Source organism: Crocodylus siamensis, chromosome 2, assembly GCF_052110815.1.
Source record: "Crocodylus siamensis isolate JL-2025a chromosome 2, ASM5211081v1, whole genome shotgun sequence".
Classification (NCBI taxonomy): Eukaryota; Metazoa; Chordata; order Crocodylia; family Crocodylidae; genus Crocodylus; species Crocodylus siamensis.
The window spans coordinates 69,413,148-69,438,549 of NC_143396.1; the positions used below are offsets into that span (position 1 = coordinate 69,413,148).

At 40.5% G+C, this 25,402-nt stretch overlaps 1 protein-coding gene across 9 annotated transcripts in view; it reads right to left on the reverse strand.

Annotated features, from left to right (window-relative positions):
• TENM3 (teneurin transmembrane protein 3) overlaps nt 1-25,402 on the reverse strand; it is a 2,356,642-nt gene that overhangs the window by 427,209 nt on the left and 1,904,031 nt on the right. For 8 of the 9 annotated variants that reach the window (XM_090036139.1, XM_090036135.1, XM_090036141.1 and 5 more), the window contains one exon: nt 7,230-7,508. The exons of the other annotated variant lie outside the window; for it this stretch is intronic. In XM_090036139.1, the coding sequence (XP_089892265.1) occupies nt 7,230-7,508 (279 nt within the window). The remainder of the gene's footprint in view (nt 1-7,229; nt 7,509-25,402) is intronic. 9 annotated transcript variants of the gene reach the window in all.

A 25,402-nucleotide genomic window follows, 5' to 3' on the forward strand; every position in this document is an offset into this window, starting at 1 on the left:
GTGAATCATGTGTAGATGTTTGCAGACCTAACCATCATAATACTGCACAGTACCCCATGGCACTTTTAAAAAATTTTAAAAGATTACAGCACCCCAGACCACGGTTTAGAACTTGAGAATGACTGCTGTAGGCTGCAACCCTTTCCCCACCCGCTTCTGTGTAGTATTTGTCTGGTTTTAAGCGTGCACTGAACAAACTTACAGAATCAGTTTCTACTGACAAGATGGGTGGGGGAACTCTTAGTCTGAGAATCCAGCTTTGGAAAACCAAGGTTACGGCTCTGAGGAACTCATTCATGCTAGGGCAGCATCAACCCTAAGGGTAGCTGTACACAATGGGCATGTCTACGTGTGCACTGTAGTTACTGCACCATCATTTAGTACTTCCAAAAGGAGTACAAAGTGGAACAGCTGCAAGTACTAAATGATGGTGCAGTAACAGCCCATACTGAGCTGTACTGGTGGCACACATTTTTAGCTGCTATGTCACTGCAGCAATGTGCTATAGTGAGGGAGCGCATTGCAATGGTGAAGTAGCTGCAGCATCATGGTTTGTGCCCACCAATGCTATGTCGCCATAGCGTGTTGTTATGGTGATGTAGCATCTAATGTAGATGTGCCCAATGACTGTCAGAAATGTAGGTGTTTATGGGAAATATTTAAAGACCTGAATGGCAACTAAATGGTGACTGAGTATGTTAGTGGCACCTAAAGCAGCAGATGGGCATCTAAATACCTTTTTGGATCATTAGCCAGGTATATGTAACTTGTGGTTTAAAGCTGGATGTTCCCAGGGTGACAGACAATACCACCACCTTGCTTTTACATGGCACTTTTTCTTCAGTAATCTCCAAAGTATCATAGAAAGGAAGTAAACTGGACTGGTGTTCTACACATGGAGACGTACAGTGATTTACTCATGGTCACCCAAAGCTAGGTTTCCCAAATCCAAGACCAACCCAAGTTTTTTTCAGTGGGTGACACAGCTGCTATGAAATTCCAAATCAGTTCTCCCCCTTCTCTACACTTTGCAACAATGGAAATTTCGGTACAGAGCTACTGACAGGCCAGAGAGAGAAATCTATGTCCTGAAATCCTCATGGTATTAGATCAGTTACAGGAATTTTAAATCCATTCAGAACAACTGGGTACTCTATCTTCCCCTTGATGATATTATGAGCAAACCCTCTCCTTCCTGTCCCATTAAGCTTTTAGCACAGTATTTTGGCATGAAAAGTTGCTCCTTGCTTCCTGGCATGCTTAGCATTCACAAGCCGGATCCAGACATGCAGGCGTGTGCAGTTTGTGGCACTGCAGACCTCTTTGCGGTGCCACAAACTGCACACCCAGCACATTAAAATGTGCTCTGCACTGCAAATTTGCAGCGTGGGGGAAAGATTTGCTACAGGGAAATACCTACAGAAAACACTATGAAAAAAAGCAGCGTGGTGCACACCACAAGGGCACATGCCAATAGACACGAAAGCTCAGTCCCCCCAGGAGCAAGAGCATCTCCCTTCCTCTAATTCTACCCCAGCTCCTCCAGCTCCCAGCAGGAGTAGGGAAACAGTAATTTCCCCAAAGCGGGGCATTTTGCCTTGCACCAAAGCACATGTGGAGGGGAATGTGCAGCAGCACAAATTTGTGCTGCTCCTTTTTTGCCACTGCAAGTGCATGCCCCTGCATGTGGGGATGAAGCCACAAGGAGCAACTTATTGAATGGTTTTACACTTTCTTGTTATATTACCTGAGCTCTGGTTGAGCTGATCGTAGCCCCATGCCTTTATCCCTGTTAAGTTCTCCTCTCTTGCATCTGTCAGGCCTTTCTAGCCATACCACTGGCCTATTCAACTTGCCTTCCAACTGCCACTTCTGCCAAACCCTTATTCCACGATTGTTTTTTGCTTTAAAGAGTTTAAAATTTGTGCTGACCACAGTCCCCCCTCTCTCCCCAAATCTCCATATCCCAAGGCCATGTGAACACACAAGTGAACTCCAAACTTCCCTCAGACTGCAAGGGTGCCTTACATACTGTCTTCTACACAGAGGTCAGAGAGGAAGGTGCACACCCTGTCTAAAGGATCAATGACATACCTATCCCAAGTTTCAGCAATTTAAAGTTCTACCGATCCTGGCAAACATACAGGAAAGCAATGATGTGGAACTAGAAATGTCCCCAAAACCCCTGTTCTCCCTGTTGCCTAACCCAATTCCACCCTCCTACTGTTTTACCCCTCCACTTCCTCCTTTCCGTGACCTGAGTCCCCCCCTGCCCTTTCCTCTTCCCCACAGACCACCTTTCTCTACCCATCAAAACACTTTCTTCCTAATCCTTCTTTCTCTCAAATTCCCTCTTCCCCTTGGCTAGACAGCTAGTTATATGTGGCATTTCCCCCCTTTTTTGGAGTTAGATTAAGTACATCTGACCAGCCTCTGTCACACACTGCTTTTGTCAGTGCGCCTTCAGGTGTCCCTCAGATTTCTGCCAATGGACGGGTTCCAACTGAAATGATCTGGGTGTAGCTCGGGTTCAACAGCAACAGGGCCCACAACCACTCTTGAATCACCCAGCCTATATGAATACTGGCTGGCTAGTCTTTCTGCGCATACATACTGTAGTCTATTTGGCTTCACCTAACCCAACCTGTTCTCAATGCAGCATTCCCAAAGAGGCAGCAGGGGCCTTATACTAAGCTGAAATATGAAAAGATCTTTTGCTGCATGAATTGAGTCATTGTTGGGGCCCAGGTCTGAGCAAAAGACCATTAACAGCATCAGTCAACATTAAGAAATGCTGCTTGGGGGAGCGGAGGACTGTATCACAGAAACCACTTGTTCAAATGACCTCTTTTTAGATCACTAACTCATGAGACAGCAAATCTTGGGGCAGTCCATGTAAGGACATAGATTTCAGAGCATTTACCAAGGAAAACCTTTAAACAAACAAACAAAAAAGGGTATCTTTACCATAATCCTACCAGAGAGTCTACCCCTAATAGGTCTACAGTGCAGTGCACTGCAGCGCAGTGTACTGTACAGATATCTAAGCTAGCTCTATACAAAAGCATAGGACAGGAACCTGAAGCACTCTAGGAATGGTATGATGGAGTTTCACAGGCCCAAATTTATGTTTCTTCTCAGAAGGATGGGTTCTTGAGTACTCCTATGCTGAACCACGATTTGCAGGGTAGACACATCCAATAACACTTTCTAATTTTAAAAACTGTTTCCCAAGTAGTTTAAAAACAACAAATGAACAAAGCAATCCTTACTAATAGCTTTACCAAAGACAGGCTGCAGAAATTTCAAAGCTGTAGTTGTAGAGCAAGCAAACAATATGTATATTTCACTGGCACAACCATTTAGATTACATGAATAAATTCATGTATGTTGCGTTGAGTCCATTGCTATGGAGACTCAAACTGCAAGCTAGGTGTTACATGAAGAATTTGAATAAAAACTTTTGTTTAATTAAATAAAAAAGAAATCTTTCCTTGTTGTTATGCATTCAGCAATAACCTAAGACAGTAAAATGAGTATACAGTTCTCTTCTTCTGTCTGAAAAAGAGGTAAAACTTTTTCTGAGAAATGCTACCACCATACTTAAAATTCTACAACCTGATTGTCTAGCAGCATTGTTTTTTGAATAAAGCCCTTAATCCTCCCAATACTATGCATGAATTAGTGTGGCATTAGTGGGGTCTTAGAAACAGGTATATTGCTAAGACTTTGGTAAGCCAAAAATAATGTCTTCAGGGAATTACTTATTCCACTATGTAAACCACTCTGCAACGTTTAAATTACCTTCTAATAGGATGGACCTGTGAGTATTGCAATACCACAATGAATAAGACTCTGGTTTGGTAATACCGTTAGCCAACAGAGACTGGAGATGCCTTCCTGGGGGGAAACTACCTTAGCACTCATCTATTAAAATTTCAAAGCAGCAGCTTGTACAACGTTAAAATGAAGGAGCAGCTGAGAAGGAAGACCAAGCTCCAATTCCTAGCTTTAAAAAGGGGAAAGTCTCCAAACAAGTTTTGCACATAATTTGATATTTAAACAAGGCTCACAAATCCTTATATAGGTCATAGCACTCAGTAGTTCCAATGACTTTAATGGGATTTATAAAAGAATGTCAACTTGGACTACTGACTACTTATTGATAATAGCAAGTTCTTGCTCCTGATGAGGCCTGGAGATGCACATTTAGGACTGAAATATAGGGCAACTGGAATTCAGTTAGGAGGCTTATGATAACACTGTGGGGACATACATATTTCAGTAAAGATGACTGAAATATGTAGGACATAATGTAAATTTTAGCTTAGATTTGGGACCTTCATCACATTTATTTGTTATGTTTCCACAGTTTACTAGGACTGCTATTAATTGGAGTGCACAAATCATTGAATTGCTAGCATTTGCACTGAAAGCAATGTAGTCAAGGATTGCAACAAAAGAAAAATCAATGTATGCCATGATAGGAATTACTCTCCCTTTTAATTTAAACGCTATTTACATTTTATATTCTCTGGTGAGCAATTTAGCCTATTGAATTTATCCTGTTTTTATAAAATATACTTTCAATTTGCATCCTCCATATTTGGTGGAAGCAAAATTGAGAGTAAGTGACAAAGAAGATTCAGTGTGCCCCTACTTACATTGTATCTCCATTGAAATGAGAACTGTGACAAGGTCTGACTGATATATGTTCTTTTACCCCAGGGGACATCTAGGCCATCAAAATTTCATTAGCCTCACAGCAGCTCTGGTACTGTCTTTAAGTTGGACTCCTGGCCTCCCTATCAATAAATAAATCAACTCTAATCCCTTTTAGTGACTAAACTATTCTTTGAAGTGGTATCGAGATCATCAGACACTCCGCTTGCATAATGTTACCAATGCTGGATAATATGTTTTCCTAATGTATTCAGAGTTATTTCACATATTAAAAATAAAACAAAATTCCAATTTTAAATACACGGAGGAGGGAACAAGAGAACGAGAATCTACTCTAATATTGACGGAATTCAATCACGTTATGTAAGGCTTTAAAAAATTGGACAAATAGTTACTTAGTTTTTAAAGTAATAGCACTGGTGTTATGCCAATGGTGTTATGGTATGGTAGCATTGGTGGTCAAGTGGTCGTAAGCTTTTGGCCAAATCAGTGTACTCAACTTTTTGGCCCATGAGCCAAATGTGTGGAACATGGCAGGCCCACAGACCAAAGCAAGTCCTGGGGCCCAGCACTGCCCTCTCCCTGCTCTGCATACCAGGTTTGGAGACCAGGGGCTTGGTGCTACCACCTCCTGGCACACCACAGTAGGATCGCGCCTTGGGGCCTGGTGCCACCCCTGCTCCCACCCAGTCCTGTGTGCTGGGATGTGGAACCTGATCCAGCATGTAAAACCTAGGACTTCCCATGGGTCTGGAAATTTGGCAGCAGGGGAGTGGTGGCACTGCTCCCCTGCTGCCAAATTTCTGGACCCATGGACAGCCCTGTAGGCCAGACGACATGACACCATGGGCCAGATCACATAGCAAGCCAGGGGTTGAGGACCCCAGGACTTAAGTGAAGACCTGGCTACCCAGAGGGGCACTGTACTCCAAACTGAAATTAATTACAGTGAGGCCTTGAAAGCCCACCAGTTGGCACGAGTTCCAGAAGCATGAGCCCACTTTCGGGGAAATCACTGGGTTGCCTTACCTATGTTCTACACATACTATAAATCAACAAGAACAGCCCAAGCAAGCTAAATTTCCTTTGGGCACATCATAAATGGAACAGGCATCCCACAAAGAAAGTCTCCATTCCTTAGTTTGAGAGATGAAGCCTTCCTCACAAAGAGTTGCTTCAAAACTGTAATGTAGAGCAGGATTCCAGTTGACTATCCTCCCCTCCCCGCCTGCTTTGCTTGTATTCATGTTCTTGTTTAACAAAGAAAGGATATGAAAGCCCTGCCTGGCATCCTCTGCAGTACAATGTATATTTTGTAAGTGAGGTATAGGAGACTGTGAATCACAGGGGAAACATTACTCATCATGAATATAAAGAAAATTTTGATTCCATTTCTTTTTTATAGCACTAGAGGAACCATGGTAAATGGGTACAATAAGAACTTTCTGTGACTTTTAGCTTAAAATGAAGACAGACTATTTTTTGCAAAAGAATACTAAGATACAAAAACTGCTAGCTGCCAAAGTGCAATATAGCTGTGACTGGGAAGATAACAATACAATTACCTCTGCTATCACAGAACTGGGCTGACAAGTTTAGTAAATTAATTTTAAAAATCCAGTCAAATAGCTACCTTTCTAGTATACATTTTAGTCAATACTTTTACCCACTCCTTCCTTTTCCCTTTTATATTTTTGATATATCAAGTCATTAATGAAATAGCTTCTTTTGATTTTGGTGTTGCTAAAAATCCTAATAAACAAGAGAGGAAAAAAAACTAGTGTAAGAGTGCTAAAGGTAACATGTTTTCTTCTAATGTGTGGACTTAAACATTAATATTATTTAAGGTCCTAGTCAGGCACCTAAAATTTGGTTTAGGATTTTTAAAAGTTTTTCTTTTAAAAAAGCTTTATTAAACTATGTTCATGCATCTAAACTAAAACGTTAGAACACAAAGAGTGCTATCCCTACAACATGCCTGGTTGCTGTTTAGATTTTTGTGGATTTTAATTGCACAGTAATCCAGTCCCCAAGGCACATAAAAGGCCACACTCTCCTCTTTAGGATGATTTCAATTGCTCTCATCAGCTAGCAAGTTTAAAGCATGATCAAATTTGTTCTTCAATCACTTGAGCCCTGTTAATAAACTATTCTGTGTGCTCACTCATCCATTCTAAGATTCTGCAACTTCTTTGAGATGTCTTCAAGAGGAATTTACAAAGACATCTTTGATTGCAAGCTGGCCTTGGGGATAAACTTTATCATCACTTGCTTTGCTACTCTACAGAGGATAACAGGTGACATGGTCTGAGATAAGTCAAAGCTAATCTTTTTTGGTGCAAGATTAAACTTTTCTTCTAAATTAAAGCTAAAACATGATATACACTGTTTGCATAATTCATTTACTAGATACCGAATATTGATTTTTCCAGAAAAGAAAAACATTATCCAAGGTCATTCCTTAAATGTTACTGTATTTGAATATATCAACTAGCAACCAAACAGAAAATAAAATATTGAATTATACTTATACACAGTGAACTTACCATTCTCACTGTCGGACTTGTTTTCATGTTCAGTATCAGTCAGAGTGAGGGCTGAGTTGGAACGGCTTGATAGACAGGAACTGCGCCCTGATTTGACCCCCCTGCCCCAAAGTCTCATGGCATGCTCTGGAGACATCACTCCTTCATTTTCAGTATCAGCATCTGACCCTGCACTGATAGAGTAACCTCTGTGGGGGAGCCCCATTTCCGCACAAAATGCCAGTCCTCGACGAGTTGCTGGTTCACAAACTCCTAACTGCCTTAGGGTAAAATTCTGTCCTGATTAGGGGAAAAAAAGATAACAAAAAGTGAGAATTTTTTTAAAATGTAAAAATAAAAACTCTTACCATGTACAAGGTTCTCAGGTATCACATAAACTGTTTTATCAAAACTCCACATGTGTTATGATCAAGCAGATTCTTTTGTCTATACCATTTTGCAGTCCTCCTTTTTACTCTCTCTATCTTAGCACTTCTTTGTCAACTGTTTAAGCACATTAGAAGTGTTCTAAGGTAGGAAAGACACATAACATGACCTGTGAACTAAAAAAGGCCAATTCAGCATATAATAAGGATTAAATATAAATGACAGATCTCTTTGCTTTACAACAGTGTGAAAGCAATAACAAGTATTTGTTAGGATTTCTCCTTCTGTCTGGGATAAAATCCTAAACAACAGAATATTTTCCCATCCAGATGTCACTTGTCATGGCCAGAGAAAGGCTTCCCTCAGGAATAAACCAGTGTTCATTAAATGGGCCTAGGGGCTCATTGGTCTTTATGAAATCTTTCTGCCTTTCAACACCCAAGACAAATAAAAATGCACTTTTTCCTTCAACCATTGTATGAAAGTCTTCAACGCTTGATGACATTGATTGCCTTTTCCAGACTCCCCTTTTTGGTCCCTATTCTTGGTATTTTACTAATGAAACCAGGCCAATATTTTTAAAAATATATTTTTAGCCTATGTTTGGGAGGAGAGGGCAGAGCAAGAGACACATACATGAATCCCCAACGATTGTATTAATAAATTAGGTGTAATAAACTCATGACACTTCAATAACTTAAAGTGTTTAAATTATGTGACACTCAAAAAATTACTGCTGTTTTTAATGACTATGTCTTCATCCTGCTTTTATGTCTGAAATCTTCAGACACATTTTATAATATACAGACACTTGACATGTTCCTGTGCATGTGAATACCCAGAATACTCTACCACCCCTGCTCCCAGCTATTTCATAGCAATGCTGATCTCTAAAGTCTAGGAACAAAGTGAAATATTTGGGTGTACTGGTTCATGGAAGATATATATTCTGACAGAGTTCTTGATTTTCCTTAGTTTTCTTTTGAATATAAGAAGTGTATGTTAACAAGACTATAAAATAGGTAATACAATCAAAAAGGAAACCTATTACAAATGAGGGACTGGCAGTCTCAGAAGAATGAACATTTTCCAAAATGGTGAGAGTTAATGCCCCCAGACCTTGACAGGTTTTTAATGTGCCAGTTAATTACTTTATTGCTGTGGTCATATCAGTTGTTGCAATCAGTTTAATCTCAGTCAGAACTGTAAATGGATTCTGACAGTGACATTCATAAATAATGAAAACTAGTTGCTACTATTAGCTACAAATCAAACAGCACTTATAGTTCAGTTGTGAGTCTGAACTAAAATGCAGCTGGGGGAGGTAAATATAAACAACCTTAAAGATTCACAGTGGCAAGTGAAGCGTATGGAAGTTATAAGAAGGATGAATCAGTGGATACATCAATAGTGTCTCTTGCCTGCTTAAATACAGTCATGCAACATGAAGTTTATTCATTTTAGTGAAAGTAGAAACAATAAGATAAGCAAAAAAGGCAAAGAAAAAAATTACAGCACTAGGTCGATGTAGAAGCTGTAGCAACTCCTATTTTGTTAGTTAGTAATTAGTGTTTCAATATACCTGTTGGAGGAAGTATACCTCCACACTGATTCTCTTGGTTTGATATGTTTTGCACCTGAGTCAGAATTGTCAAATGTGGTTTCCAAAAGTCATGAATCTATGTAAATGGTCTGCATATGGATCCAGGGGTTCAACTTTTCTTAAGGGTAGCCAAAGTTTGACCTTGATATATAATATCCAGTTTAAAATAATCATTTTATATGCAATCCATGAATGTGTATTTTTTACAGTATATAAACACAAGCACAGTGTAGGCTCTAAAAACCTGAATCGTGCTTTTGGAATGAGAAGGAAAGGGGAGAGGTGCACTGAGAGACAAAACTGCCCTTGACTTCAGTGATGTATATTGCGCTTAGAGATGCCAGGAATCTCGTAATACTTCTCAATATACTGTGAGAACGTGCTCATAGCAACAGTTACTATGCCTGTTGAATTAGGATACAGCATGATCCCTCCAATGCAATGTATAACTGCTGGTCAGCATGAAAGCAGGTGGGGCCATAGTCATGCATCTCCAAGTATTGATCTTCCTAGTTGCTAGAGAACCTCTTTGCATTCAGGAAGCTAAATTATAGTTGTTCTTGCACAGATGTGTTGTGTAGGAAAGACTGTTTGAGGCCTCTCTCCTTCCTAAACGCAGAGCTTCTTTTTCTTTTTTCTTTCTTTTTTTTGGTGGTACAGTCATAATTTGACTTTGTACAGAGATACACTTACATATTTCCTGTGAGATTCAGTTACAGGAATTCCATAACATCTGCCTACTTGTTAGATCCTTCCCACCCCATATTTACACTTGGTACCATACAAATGTAATCGGACCTAGACAGGTTACAAGGGTGGGCGGATGAGAATAGGATGGGATTCAACACAGGCAAGTGCAAAGTGATGCATGTGGGGAGAAGCAACCGGCACCATACCTACAGGTTGGGGAACTCCCTTCTTGTCAGTACAGAGGCGGAAAGGGATCTTGGAGTCATCATTGACTCCAAGATGAACATGGGCCGGCAGTGTGGGGAGGCAGTCAGGAAGGCCACCGTACCTTGTCATGCATCCACAGATGCATCTCGAGCAGGTCCAAGGAGGTGATCCTCCCCCTCTATGCAATACTGGTCAGGCCGCAGCTGGAGTACTGCGTCCAGTTCTGGGCACTGCACTTCAGGAGGAATGTGGACAACATGGAGAGGGACCAGAGGAGGGCCACTCACATGATCTGGGGCAGCAGGGCAGGTCTTCCGAGGAGAGGCTACGGGACCTGAACCTGTTCAGCCTCCACAAGAGAAGGCTGAGTGGGCATCTAGTGGCCTGTTACAAACTAGTCAGAGGGGACCAGCAGGCATTGGGGGAGTCCCTGTTCCCCCAAGCGCTACCAGGAGTGACCAGGAATAATGGTCACAAGCTGGCAGAGGGCAGATTTAGGCTAGATATCAGGAGGCGCTACTTCACGGTCAGGGTGGCAAGGATCTGGAACCAACTTCCAAGAGAAGTGGTGCAGGCTCCTACCCTGGGGGTCTTTAAGAGGAGGCTAGATGTCCACCTTGCTGGGGTCGTTTGACCCCAGTACTCTTTCCTGCCATGGCAGGGGATTGGACTAGATGATCTCCTCAGGTCCCTTCTGACCCTAGAAGGTATGAAACTATGAAATGATGCCAAAACACTGATTTTGGAACTAAATGGAATTGTTGCCTGAAACCATGACAGGATGGTTGTCTCCTGTATAGTTTTCTATATAACAAATAATTTTAAGAGTTGATGTGCATGTTTGCCAGTGTAGCTCAACTGACTCCAAAAAAGCAATACCACATTGTCCACAAAAATTCTACATCTTTTAAAAAGAGCCCAAGTATTAAAAAATAAATTACGAAATAAATATTAAGTTGATCCAGAGGACAGAGGCACGCAGTTGGGGTATGACAGCACTGGACAGCAGAGGAGAATGAAGGGATTTTTCCCACAGGCAATGAAATATTAAAATTAAGATTTAACAGGTGAGCTCAATACATAAAAGCTACAGATAGAAGGAAAATCTCCCTCCCACTGCTCTAATGAGCTTCCAACTTACCCTTTCCTCGGTGACTTCAGTATTACATGCTTACACTCCATCGTGGGCTCCCTTTATTATATATCTTTGTAATTCCCTCATTTAGCCCATGAAATACTAACTGGTACCTGCTGAAAGCCATAAAAGTGAAACAAATTTGGAGGCAGTAGCCAAATATCAGATTTGGGGAAAAAGTTGGAAAAAAATATCACTTGCAGAAATGCTTCTTAATAAGTTTTCTAAAGATCCAAGAAAGAATGTATGTGATATGGGATGATGACCTCTTTTATTGGACCAACTACATAGTTGGGGAAAGGTTCTTTGCAAGAACCTGCCTATGTCCTTAGACCAACACAGCTACAACGAATAACCCTGTGATATAGGATGTGGCATATGCAATTTCAAAGGGAATGGGGGGTGGTTAAATAACATTCATAATGATGGGACCTTAACTATAGAGTAGCTACTATCATTCCACCATTAAATATAATACTTAGCTGCAAATTGATATTCACAACCAAGATAATTTAAGGACTGCTGACACTGCAAATTTGGCCAGGCAAAAGGCAAAAGGAAATCAAGGTTATAACTCTAAATTAACTTACAAAGGTCTGTACAATGATTGTTGTTAAAAAAAAAAGTCAGCATTTGCCAACAGTTAGTGTGACTTATTTGAGATATAGCAGTTACTTTCTATTTTAAGAGATGGTTTACGTACAATTTATACTCTGCGTTACCCGTGTTGGTTTAGAAATTGATATAGTTAAACACCAATATGATCCTCAATGGAGATGTACTTACATGGTACAACATACAGTAATATTCATAGACCTTTATGTAACTTTTAAAACTAACTAGGTAAAATTATATTATTACATGTGGACAAACAGACCCTAAGTACAGTGAAGTAATGACATTATGTTAGATACTGTTGGTAAATGCTGATTTTTTCTAAAAGTGGAAACCTGCTGTACTTGTATATCAGCTACAAAGCTGTTCTTAGCAACGTAAGATATGTAGACACACCACCACCACATACATCCCAGATAACAAATACTGGCTATAGAAAAGTATAATCTCTGCAGGCGATTACCATAGCATGCAGGTCTTATGCCTCCTTGATTACAAAACTCTGTTTCCTAGTCTGTAGCTGTTTAATATCAATACAAAGACATTCACTTAAAATGACAAATCCTAACTACAAGGTAAGTCCACCATATACCAGAAATAGCTAGTTACATGTTCCAGGAAAAGAAGTTCCAGGAAACAAACAATACCTCCCAATTTAACATACAGTACGATGCTCATCAGAAGCCTCAATTAACTTTTATCATGCGCTGGCCATAAATTTAAACTATTTTGGACTGGAGAGGTAATGAACTCATAAGGTAAAGAGCCCTCAAAGAGAACAACTAGACAACTAGCTAAAAACTTATTCGACTTATAAACTGAAAGGAACTCTAACTTCATTTCTGCTGATACCAACTGTGGCAGAATGGGACAACCTGGCAGGCAGGTTCCAGGTCACTAATGGTTAAAAACAGAGTTCAGATTCATATTCAAAATCTGCACCAGTGTTCGAACTTACATCTCTGCTTTAAATTTAGTTCTACTTCCCATTTTTCCTACTCTTAATCTTTCTATTTGCATTCCTGTGCTCTCTTTATTGTGCCTTCTTCCATCTGTCCAGTATGTAACCCTTTCCTCCATGGAAATCCCAATAATCCACCAAAGAAAGAAACATAAATGAATTTAGAAAAATAAATGAACATACAACTGACAAGACATATGCAAAATAATACAATGTCATTTTTTGGGGGGGGGGGGAACAATCCTCTCCCCATATAATTGATTTCTCTACTATTACTTTGTCTCATTTTCTTACCCTCAGTTCTTACATTTCCTAGTTCCCTTACCTGTCATGATGACCATTTTTGTAATATTTTTATCTAGTTCAGATAGCTGATCAGTACGGGGATTTTTCTATTTTTATGCGTCTGTAAATTACCATGTACAACCATGTCCTCATAATAAAATATTGTTTATCATGTTGGCCCTGAAATATACTGCGTTATCAGCAGTCATTTCAAAGCATTTTTGCAAGCATCACTTTTTTTCTTCCTCTCCAGTCACCAGCTGAGAGATCATTTGAATTAATTCATCTCCAGTCCAGTTATTTTTAATTTTCATAATCCTAGTCAAATACTATATGTAGCATGCACAAAAAGTTAAGAAAAAAATCAAAGCTTATCACCTGTGTGTCATCCTCAATAGATCTCCTGAAGGTAGTGTATACACTACACAGGTTTTCTGTGAAAACTCTACTCAGCTGGTGCCAGATACAGAGTGACACTACATTTTTGAAATATTGCAAAAGAATTCATTGCTCAAAGAGTCATTCAAGCTTATAGAGGGTGGAATTCTACATGATCAGTAGCCTTACTCTGACTGTACTGGTCCAGGGGCAGAGTTTTGGCTTTTCAACTCTCACAAATGTAAAAGGCTATAAAAGAATAGCTGTAGTAACCCCACGATTGTGAGTATATGTTCAATATATTGTGTACTCCAATAAAGTAGAAACTAAGTCTATATACAAAATATGGACAAGAACAGATCCTCTACACCAAATGGCAAGTAAAATATTTATCCTTTTAATTCTCAGAGTACTGTATATATAAGAATCATAAAGAAAATGCTCAGATGGGATGAATGGAGTCATTTTTGCTGTTAAAATGCAAAGCCAGATAGGGATTGGTAGCATTGTTTAATAAGAATCCTCAGTGACCCCTGCCTTCCCTGTGGATAGGGGTCTACCCAACTCGAGGTGGTGGCTGGGCAATTTCATGAACAGATTATGGGGCCAGCTGCCATTTTCAACAGGCTTATTGTGGTGGGGTTCCCCCCAAGCCTCTGATTGGCTGAAGGATCCCAGTGGCCCTGTCCGTCTCTCCTCCCTTCCCCCGCCCCCAATGACTGGTGGAGAGGAGCAGGGCTGCATCACAGGCAACCCTCTTCTCCAGAGGCAAGGGGAAGCAGCTATCTTAGTTTCATAGTTTCTAGGGTCAGAAGGGACCTGAGCAGATCATCTAGTCCGACCCCCCGCCACGGCAGGAAAGAGTGCTGGGGTCAAATGACCCCAGCAAGATGTTCATCTAACCTCCTCTTAAACACCCCCAGGGTAGGAGCCTGCACCACATCTCTTGGAAGTTGGTCCCAGACCCCAGCTGCCCTGACCGTGAAGTAGCGCCTCCTAATATCTAACCTAAACCTACCCTCTGCCAGCTTGTGACCGTTATTCCTGGTCACTCCTGGTGGTGCTTGGGGAAACAGTGACTCCCCCAATGCCTGCTGATCCCCCCTGACTAGTTTTAACAGGCCATGAGATCCCCCTTCAGCCTTCTCTTGTGGAGGCTGAACAGGTTCAGGCCCCGTAGCCTCTCCTCATAGGGCCTGCCCTGCTGCCCCTTGATCATGAGACTGGCCCTCCTCTGGACCCTCTCCATGCTGTCCACATCCCTCTTGAAGTGTGGCGCCCAGAATTGGACGCAGGACTCCAACTGTGGCCTGACCAGTGCCCCATAGAGGGGGAGGATCACCTCTTTGGACCTGCTCGAGATGCATCTGTGGATGCACGACAAGGTGCGGTTGGGCTTCCTAACTGCCTCCCCACACTGCCGGCCCATGCTCATCTTGGAGTCAATTATGACTCCAAGATCCTTTTCCGCCTCCGTGCTGGCAAGAGGGGAGTTCCCTAACCTGTAGGTATGGTGCCGGTTGTTCCTCCCCAGGTGCATCACCTTGCACTTGCCTGTGTTGAATCCCATCCTAGTCTCATCCACCCACCCTTGTAACCTGTCTAGGTCTGACTGTAGCCTGTTGCTTCCTTCTAGTGTGCCCACATCCCCCCACATCTTAGTGTCATCAGTAAATTTGAACAGGGTGCTTTTTACCCCCTTGTCCAAATCACTGATGAAGATGCTGAACAGTGCAGGCCTGAGGACCGAGCCCTGCGGAACCCCACTGCCCAAGTCCTTCCAGTTTGAGAAGGACCCATCCACTACCACCCTCTGGGTGTGGCCCTCCAGCCAGTTGGCGACCCATTTGACTGTGTGGGTGTCTACACCACAGCCCCCCAGTTTCTTAATGAGAATGGGGTGAGAGACAGTGTCAAAAGCCTTCCGGAAGTCCAGAAAGACTATGTCCACTGCTACCCCTGCATCTAATGATCTGATCGTAAAAGGCCACCAGGTTGGTCTGACAGGACCTGCCACTGATGAACCCGTGTTGGTTGCCCCTAAGCATGCAGTCCCCTGCTGGCCCCTCCTGGATGTGTGCCAGAATAATTTTCTCGAACAGCTTGCCTAGGATCGAGGTAAGACTAACTGTCCTATAGTTTCCCGGGTCCTCCTTCCTGCCTTTTTTGAAGATGGGAACCACGCTGGCCCTCTTCCAGTCCTCCGGCACCACTCCTGAGCACCACGAGTGCTCGTAAAGCCGTGCCGGGGTCTTGCAACGACCTTGGCCAATTCCTTTAGAACTCTAGGGTGGAAATCATCTGGACCGGCTGACTTGAATACGCTTCATGCAAGCGCCTTCATGTTGGGCTGCACCGCTGGAAGGGCTGCTGGCTCTCACTATGGAGCCAGCCTTTTATTTTTAGTAAGTTCCACCTCCCCTCTCCCCGCCACCGGAAGATTTTGTGGAGATTGCCAAATTTTGCAATTTCTGCAAAATCCATGAAATAGCAAGTTGAGTAGGTCCCCATTTACAGGAAGTTCCTGTGCTTCCTCTTTCACCCATGCTCATCTGAGAAACTCTCTTATGATAAACAGGGTCAGAATTTAAGGGTATGCAGAAATGAACAAATTAAAATAAAAGGGTGCAGGGACATGTTTCACCTCAGCTACACTGTGGCAAACTGTGTGCCCACTCTTATCCTACAGTATATAAAAGCTAAACTACCATAGCTTAACCACGTTTCACTGGGGCCCTTACACAGACGGAGAATGACTGAGGCCTTTGATTCCATCTGCTGTGGCGAGGACAGCTCCAAATATTTGGTGCTCAGGTTGAGACAGAGTTCAGGTGTCACCGCTGAAAAAAAAAGATTAAATAGCAAGAGCCTAGAAGTACAAACAGAAGCAAGACAAAGGGAAAAAATAAGCAGAGCTTACTGAGTATCTGTCTCTTGTTTCAGAATTGTCACTTTTTTAAAGTATACAGGGTATTAAACAGAGGAGAGAGAGGAAAGAATGGACAGTAGATGTGATACTTGTCCATTTTGTCATGTACCTTCCACAACATATTTCCTGAACAACAGGAGTTTTCAAAGCTGCACCTGCAGAGACTGTTGCTTGCCAATGGGCCAGAAATCATGTTGCCTTCTGTTGAAGAATGAAGACTGACAACCCAATAATAGGCTATACCTGTGTTTACACATATCTTCTCTTTGATTTGGTGTTATACATTTGTACTCTTTCATTTTGGTTTTCTTCCCTTTGCCCTTTATAAAAATCTTCCCTTTCTTCTAAACCACTTTTCCCCCCCACATCTCATCTCCTCAGTTCTGTAATATTTTCTCATGTTTTTCCCTTTACTCATGACATCATTCCTCCTCTTTTCCCCCTAATCTTTCCTTTTGTCCCTTTTTACTGTGACGTTACAATCTCTATATTGCAATCTTATCTTTCTCTTATGGAATCTCTTGTTCTTTGCTTCTCCCACACTTCCCTTAGCGAACTGAAAGAGCTACACTTCACTAGGACCAAAACAGAGTACTGTCTTCATCTTGTGCTGCCTTTCACACATTGCTAGTTTGGCATAATTGTTTTTTCAAGCAAATAAGATGCAGCACCATTCATTCACAAGGTAATGCATTCCTAATTAGGGTCCAGAGAAGGAAATGCTGTACACAATCTGATTTTGTAAATTGCCACACTCAGATATTTGTTTAAAAGCTGCCACTCAAGCAGTGCTTGAGAAACAGAAACAGCTACGTGCCTGCCGATAGCATCAGACTTCCTAATAGCAAAATGTGTTCCTTTTAAGGTTCTGCATACAGGATGAATTTACTCTTACAAATGTCTAATTATTCATTTGCGGTACAAGACTTGCATTACCTTTTTTCTCCATCGGACCATACCTCATGACAGCCATGAAGTATTGTAAAAACTGCCCTAGAGGGAAAAAGATAGAACTTCTAACTGAATGGATGGTATAAAGCCAGACATGCACCTTATGACATATCCTAGCTTGGTACTCTTTTGCTTTTCTTTTCAAATTTTCCTTTTCCCCATGAATGTAACCTCCCTCAGGGCTACATGCTCTAATATGCATTTCTCCTAAAGTTTGTGTAAATATATTGTCTTTTCTCCTTGCAAGTGCTACATTGATTCCTTCCAGTATAACTACCTTTCAGCAAAGAAAAATCTGAAGCTAATCCTTTCATTAGCTCAGCTTTTTCCTTTGTCCATTATCTAAACTGGGTCTGTTGCGAGTGTGTCCATGTGAATGCATATAATGACTGGGTAAGGGGCAAAGATATGGGAAACAGAAGACAGTAAGAGGATTGTAAGGTTTGGAGTATGACCAAGTGACGCAATGTTTGAGGGGTGAAGATTCATGTTTTTGCTATTATTACAGTGAAAAAGAAGTTTAAAGCAACTCTTAATACACAATTTAAAAGAAAAGGTTTTAGCAACCCAGAGCTACTTGAATTTCTATTCCACTTGTTTTCTTTGGATATGCATAGTGAGATGTCTAGCATGCAGAAAAGGATGTTTTGAGCTAGGGTCACTTTTTTCAGGTCATACCACCTCATATTGCTTCTGTAGTTTAGGATATCTGGATACTGTTAAAATCCCAGGTTTTTTTTCATACATTCAGCAGAAACCCACTAAGTAGGAAAATAACTTAATTTAGGAATTCACTTTTTTACTTCTGATGTTAAACAGTAATACTGCATCATCCCTCACTATCTACTTCAACTAACATCCTCACCAACTAAGCACTGCCCTGTACCCTAGCAGATAATTTGACCCAGACAGTCTTGGCTTCATGCAAAACATAAAGGCTAGGTACAAATGTGCAAAAAGCCTGAGGTGGAACTGATCTAAGTTACACAGTTTTCTGTAAGCGGTGGAGTTTAGATTGGCAGTGAACAGAACACATTTGACCTTTGGTGGGCGGTGGGGGAGCAAAACTTACACCAGGTTTTGCCATTTTTAAACCAGTCTGTGTGCACCAAACTTCTGTTATGGGTATAGACTGGTTTTGCGTGCCAAATTTCTGTTCAGTTACAGATATAGGCTGGTTTCTGATCATTTATATCAGTAGAAGTGTAATGTCCATACCTGGCCAAAAGGAAAGGCCCTTTCTTTTATGTTTCCAAATACTATATTAGATTTGTGTCAAACTCTGCTAAGAATTTCTACCTAGGCATAACATTTTAAGGTGCAATGGTTTTACCATCATAGAAGCTGAGGAGCAGTGAAAACTGATTTATAATAGAAGGCCAGTTTCAAACTTTAGTATGTAGTTGTAGTTATCTTCATTCAAAAGCACATTACAAAATATATAAATGAGAATCATTCAATAATACTTTAATGGTCAGATTGTAGGAGACCATCACACAACAGTAGTGATGAGAAATCTTTTTCCCCCATACAATTTTTAAAATTTGGCTCCAGAATTGTAAAAATGGATTTGAACTTTTACAAAATATGTGCCAAATTTCACTGTAACCAGAAATATGTTGCTAAGGAAAAAATAAGCAAAAAACCCCCAAATACTCTTCATCTCTGAAAAGTACCCCCCCCCAAAAAAGATGCCATTTCATTCACCTTTAAGGATTATTTTTATAAATATCAAAACCTAGTTCTTGTGACCATTTAATAGCACCATCTTAAAATATGAAGAAAAGAAACTGTCTGAATAGCTTAAAATAAGGTGGACACCTCCATCTGGCTTTTGCTTTAAGGTAATCAAAACCTTTTAAATATCTGAGTATTTAAGCATTCTTGGGAAGCTGGTGGAGGTTTTTCAAGAGGCAGATGGATAAGAATTAGATCAGGATGACCTTGGAGCAGCATTCCTGTAGTCATGCAGGAGGCATGCAGGAGTCCCTTGAAGTCCCCTCCAATCTTATTTCTATGTATTTACGATAAAAGCCACCTTCACATATATCTGAGCTCACGTAAAATAAAATAGGAATATTTGCCTATGCATCGAGGGCAGAGAGAGAAAGAGAGAAATATTTTTTTCTTTAGTAATATAGTTATGGTCCCACATTTCTACACTTACATAAGAAATGCAAAGTGCACCTACAATCTAAATGTTACATGCTGTAACAGAACAAAGTATGTGGGTGAGAAAATGATAGGTTCTTGGATTTAAAAAGCTGAAAATAATGCTCTAAAATGATAGCTGTGAGATATGAACTGCCCCAATACTTTAACAGGGGAAGAAGGAAGTGGGGTTAACCCCAAAGTGGACATCTGAGGGACATCACCAGCATCAACCTCAAGCTGATACACATAAGCTACTGAGGTATAGGAAGGCTCTGCTGCCATTCTTGCTTCTTCTTGGGAGATATTTTCACTCCTGGTGGGAAAAAGTGGCCTTCATTCATGTTTACTCCTGCTGGGAAAAAGTGACCTCCATGGAATGGACATCTCCACTCCAGATAAGGAGCAGTTTCAAAAGGCGTAAGTGTCATGGGGCATGTCTACAGATGTGATTAATGCACATGAATAAACTCCAGAGCAATATGCTCCAAAGTTTATTTGTGCACAGCACGTGAAGCCAAGTCGGAGCAGCTGAGCCTGCAGGGGACCCCAGGGATCATCCTGCCAACCCAAGGCTGCTCTGAGTAGGCTCCATGTGCTGCAGAGGGGCTGGCTGAGGCACAAGGGTGTTTCAGTGTGGGACAGTTGGCAGACTGCTCCCATGCTGAAGCCAGCTGCTTCGCAGCACATGGAGCCCAGCCAGAGCAGCCAGTCCAGGCTGCTGTCAGCTAGCCCCATGCTGAAGCACCCTGTGCCCCAGCCAGCTGGGGCAGCATCTGCATCTACACTGCTGCACACAAAAACTCTGCAGCAGGGTAGTACTTGTATTTTACTGCACAGTTGATTAGTCAGCTGTGCGGTAAACGTCAGATGTAGATGTGCCCATGGTGTGCTAGAGTCTTAATCTAGCCTTGATCATCAACTTCATGTAAAACATTTGAAGAAATGTATAATATATTTATTCTAAAGTCTTATTTATAAAAACATTTTATTTTAAATCTTATTATTTATAAGTTTCAATTTATTGTATTCTGCCCTCACTGGAAAGGATTTGGGGATGTATAGATGGAACAGGAAATGAAGACAACCCTGACATATCTAAGGATTCATAAGAAACAGATTCCAGGACACCTGCAAGAAGTACAACTCCTGTCATGCTACACTTTGATCCATCTACCCTTCCCGGTACTGTGATTCCTGGCTTTGCCCCTGCTCTGTCCATACTCTGTAATCTCTGCACAGAGCGTAGTGTGGTATTAACTTAGGTTCTATCTGCTGGGAGAAGCCCCTTCGAACAGTCAGATAAAGCAGCTGGATCTACGGAGCCTCAGTTACACGAAGCTAGCATGGGGAAGGTTCCACAGACTTTGGGGTTAAGGGAAACATGCTCTGTTACCTCCACTCCACCACCTTCTTCTGACAATTTTGATTAAGTAATTAATACTGAGCACTTCCATAGCACCCTCCAATCCAGTACATTTGATTAAGCCTCACAAACCCTCTAAAGTAGCTGTGATAAGTATTTCCATTTTACATGTGTAGAAAGTTAAATAGACATATTTCCCAGATTTGAATGAACAGGAATCAGTGTCAGAACTGGGCTTTGAATTCTGATAGCCAGCCACATTCAAAGCTATCTAAGCTTGGCTCTTTTTCGTTTTTCCACTGTCTTTATCTATCATAAAATGAAGCAAAGTATATATCCTATCATCTTGAGCTCTTTCCATTTCTCACTCTTGAGTCAGCCTTGAAAAACCATGTCCACTAACCATACCAAAATTAAGAAAGGCAGAAAGTTAACAGAAGGAATACATACAGCCCTGCATTTGATCTGAGCACCTCTCAACCAGAAAGACAAAAACTTGGCCACTCTATAACAGGAGATCTTTGTGAAAATCTCTTATCCATGCTCAGAGAAATCCCTGGCCATTATGATCAATATTATGAGTAACTTGTATTGCAGCTGGGGTAGTTGAAGTGAGGCATTTTTCTCTAGAGTCAGGCTACACAAAATACCTAATCAAGCGTTCCACAGCCAATAACCAGAGTTGATTTTCCCCCAAAGAATCACAATTACCCTCCGTTGCTGAAGAGACAGGAGATCCATAGATCTTCCATGGGTCATGACCCACAAGAGACTAATTTCAACTGGATTAATGCCATAAAGAAAGTGTGCATGTGGCCGAGTGAGTAAGGGCTAGTGCTGGCTGCACTACTAATCTAATAAACTGACTCAATGTGCAGACTGGAAAGCCTGTCTTAGCAGCACTCTTTCGCTAATAGAATAACTACAAACATCAACTGATTTTATCACCTGAAAACCAATTAACTTCTTATTGTTGCTTATAAATGTAACCAGTATAAAATAATAATAATATATAATATTACTTAGTACTTACAGAACTTTTTATCTTGAAGGCGCTTTACAAACATAAACTAATTAATTCTCATGCCTATGAGGTGGGTAAGTATTATAAGAGAAAACTGTGGCAGAAGGTTATGCGACTAGCTCAAGGCCACAAACTCATCCAGAAAGTACTGGTGCTATTATTCTTCCCTGAGATATCCTCTCAAATCTAATGCAGATACTGCAGGGAGTCCTGCTCTGGTGTAATAAACATGAATCAAGCAAAATCACAATGAAGGTTATTAAATGGACCTGAGATTTGCCCTGTGGCTCCAAATGTAGGATACAAGTTTAAAAGCTCTCCTTGATTCTAAGAGTCTGGACAAATAATGGTAGAGGCAATGGAAAGGGATTAATTTATTCCATCTCAGGAGGAGGGCATTAAACCACATATATCTGTTCATACCTTCTGGTAGGTAATCTACAATGTAGACTGGTTCAATTCCAGAAAGAACCCCTTGCCTCCTCTGGTCAAAATGAAACAATCATCAATAAAGCAAGAGAATTAAAAAAGGAATGGCAGGGGCAAAATTCATATGAAGCAATGTTAAGATAGAGGTATATAACTGGTAGGTTTAAACACAGGAATTTAAGGTTAAAAAAGATGTGACTAGCTAAATCTTTTAATCCAGCAGTTGACATTTATGGTGACAGAAAAAGATTAATCATTTTGCTCTCTAAATTAATCATTTTGAATACCTAATATGTAACAAACTATGGAGTCATTAGGACTGAAGTTCTGACTGATGTTTTAGATTTCTGAAGTTAGAAATATTTGCCTCAGAATCATTCAAATTCTTAATAAAAAAAATCTTTTGGTCCCAGAAAGCATGTAATACCTTTTCCACCTCCTCTTTTTACAAGGTGGGTGACTTAGGTGCTGGGGAGATGGAAGACTTTTATTCTCACAAGACTAAGGACTGATAACCCTGATACTGATGATACACTGTCTAAATGACTTTTCATGACTTTGTTTGCTGGCACCCTGTATGCTACAGCCTTACCCGACTCAATGCTGTTTTTAAACTATGTAACTGAGCTTGCAAAAGAACTATTTTTTAGAAGTCAAGATATCTGTGGTTGCTCTTATTTTGTTTTCAAAGGGGAATGCTTTTGTAGTGAGATGTAGCAATGGTGAAAATCAGGTTTGCACTGTGTAAAAGGGTTATATAAATGGAAAACCCGGGGGGAGGCAGGGAACCGATCTGTTTGAATTTCTGAGAGCAGCAGCAGCTGCAGAAAAAACACCCAGCGATTCCCAGTTACCTGAGGACAAACTGGCCATCCAGCCAAAGGAACTGTTGGTTGACCGGAGTGATCATTTAGGTAACTGTGACTGTGGTATTATCTATATCCTATGCGTGCTCTGTTAATAAAGTCTCTGCTTTAATAATCAGGTCTAAGCCGAAAGGGTCAGACATAAGTCTCTACATTGGGATAACTTTCCTTTAATGCTAATCCACAGCATTGGCAAAGACAAAAAGGCCTTTTAAGCCCTAGCCTGTTTTTCAAAAACTGCAAGTATTTATTGGTGCAGTGAATGTAATTACTCAGCTGTTTAAATATCCTAATGCAAATTAGTGACATTAACACACCCAATTATGTATGTCACAAAACTGAAGGGAAATAAAGGGAATTTCAGCTGAGGTTAGTCTGGAAATAAGTGCCAGGTAATAAATGGTGATGTTTGATTAACACTGTTAACTGGTTCCTGCTGCCAGCTACTGAGACTAGTTAACTGCACCTGTAGGCTGATCCACATTTGAACAAGCCTTCAAAAGTAAAACCTAAACACACCTTCATCATATCTCCTCTGCTTTGGAGATTGGAACGTTTCTTATAAAAACTGTAATACTTTATGCATGATCCTATTTCCATCCAAAGCTGTCTTAATCTTCCCATCTGCACTTTGTTAAGTTCCTATAAAGAAACCCATTAACCTCAATAGAATTTGCAGAGGTCCAAAGGTCATCTTATATGGATCACAGTAGAGGATCAGGACTCTGGCTAGTGACAACACATCTGTTTGAGAAGTAACACAACCACTATCTTAAGTTACTGATTATTTTTTTAATTTTGTTAATGCTACCACTGACATTTAAGGTATACTGTGAAATCTTACAGGGGATTCAAGAAATACAAACTGAATATGAAAGATACAACCTCAGTTATATTTCTTTTAACAAAAAACAAAAACAAAAAACAAACATGACAAAGATGCTTAAAGAGATTTTATCTGTATGCTAGAATCATGACAGAGTTTAATTTGAAAATGGGTAGCTTCTGGAAATCATTAATTTCTTTTTTCTGTTTAAAAGTATACTTAATATCATTATATAAAATAAAGCTAATGCTTGCCCATTATTTTTCTTAATATGCCATTCTAAAACATAGTTTTCCATTTCTTCTTATAACAAGTTAAAGAAGAGAGGGAGGTCTTCTCACATGTCAGCTGATCTGCAGCAACCATTTTGTGTGTCTGTTCTACTCTACTGTAAATGGAAGCTAAACTGTAGTACTGTAACCCACGCAAACCAATTGTTAAATTGATGTTGTTTAGTTTCTACTTACCCCATGATACAGCAGGAACATGAAACAGTTATTGGAAATCAGCTGATGAACTAAGCTTCCTACATTCTTTTAACTTACTGTAATTGATATAATAAGTTGATTTCTCCTGAAAATACACACTTGGTTTCAAATCATTTGAGGTAATTCCAATTCAACCATGGTTTCAACCCAAAACAGCTTCAAAAACCAAATATTTTAAACATTTACCTACATTTGCTCTAGCAATATAAATATTTGTCTTAAAATTGGAATGTATCTGTTTTTATATGTAATCTAAGCAACAGAAATAGAACAGACTAGAGTACAGATTTTATGGTCCACCGGAATCATAAAACCACTTTATGCCTACATGACCAGAGATGGGAACTGGAGAATCTTCTTTATGTAACAGAATGATGAAAAATGCCAAGTAGGATGAGTTCTAACCTGCAGTTCTGGTGGGGAACACTTCGGGGGGCTCAGTGTGAACATGTGTTGATGTTCCTGTAAACAGTTTTATAAGCAGGATACCTACCACATTTACTAGAATATAAAATGACCCTGATTATAAGATAACATCCTCATAATTAGATTCCATACATGGAAAATTAATAAACGTGATATAATTTTCCAAGTACGGTTCTAATTATTAGAGGTTTGCTTTGAATTTGTCCCCTTCCCACTGCTAGAGCAGGGAAAATAAATCTGGGGAGTCAGGTAGCCCCTGCTCTCCCTGAGCACGTAGAAGTGAAGAGAAATTTGAAAAAACTGACCTTGAAATAACATATCTGTAATAATTTGCATACAGTACCTATCATTTTAGTTTACCCAGAATTGATGCCAAACTTGATATTAATTCAGGAAATCAAATCTTTGTCACTCCCAAAATTGATATCCTGTTTGGTAATTGCTGCATGTTTTAACACAAATACTCTCCAAGCACAC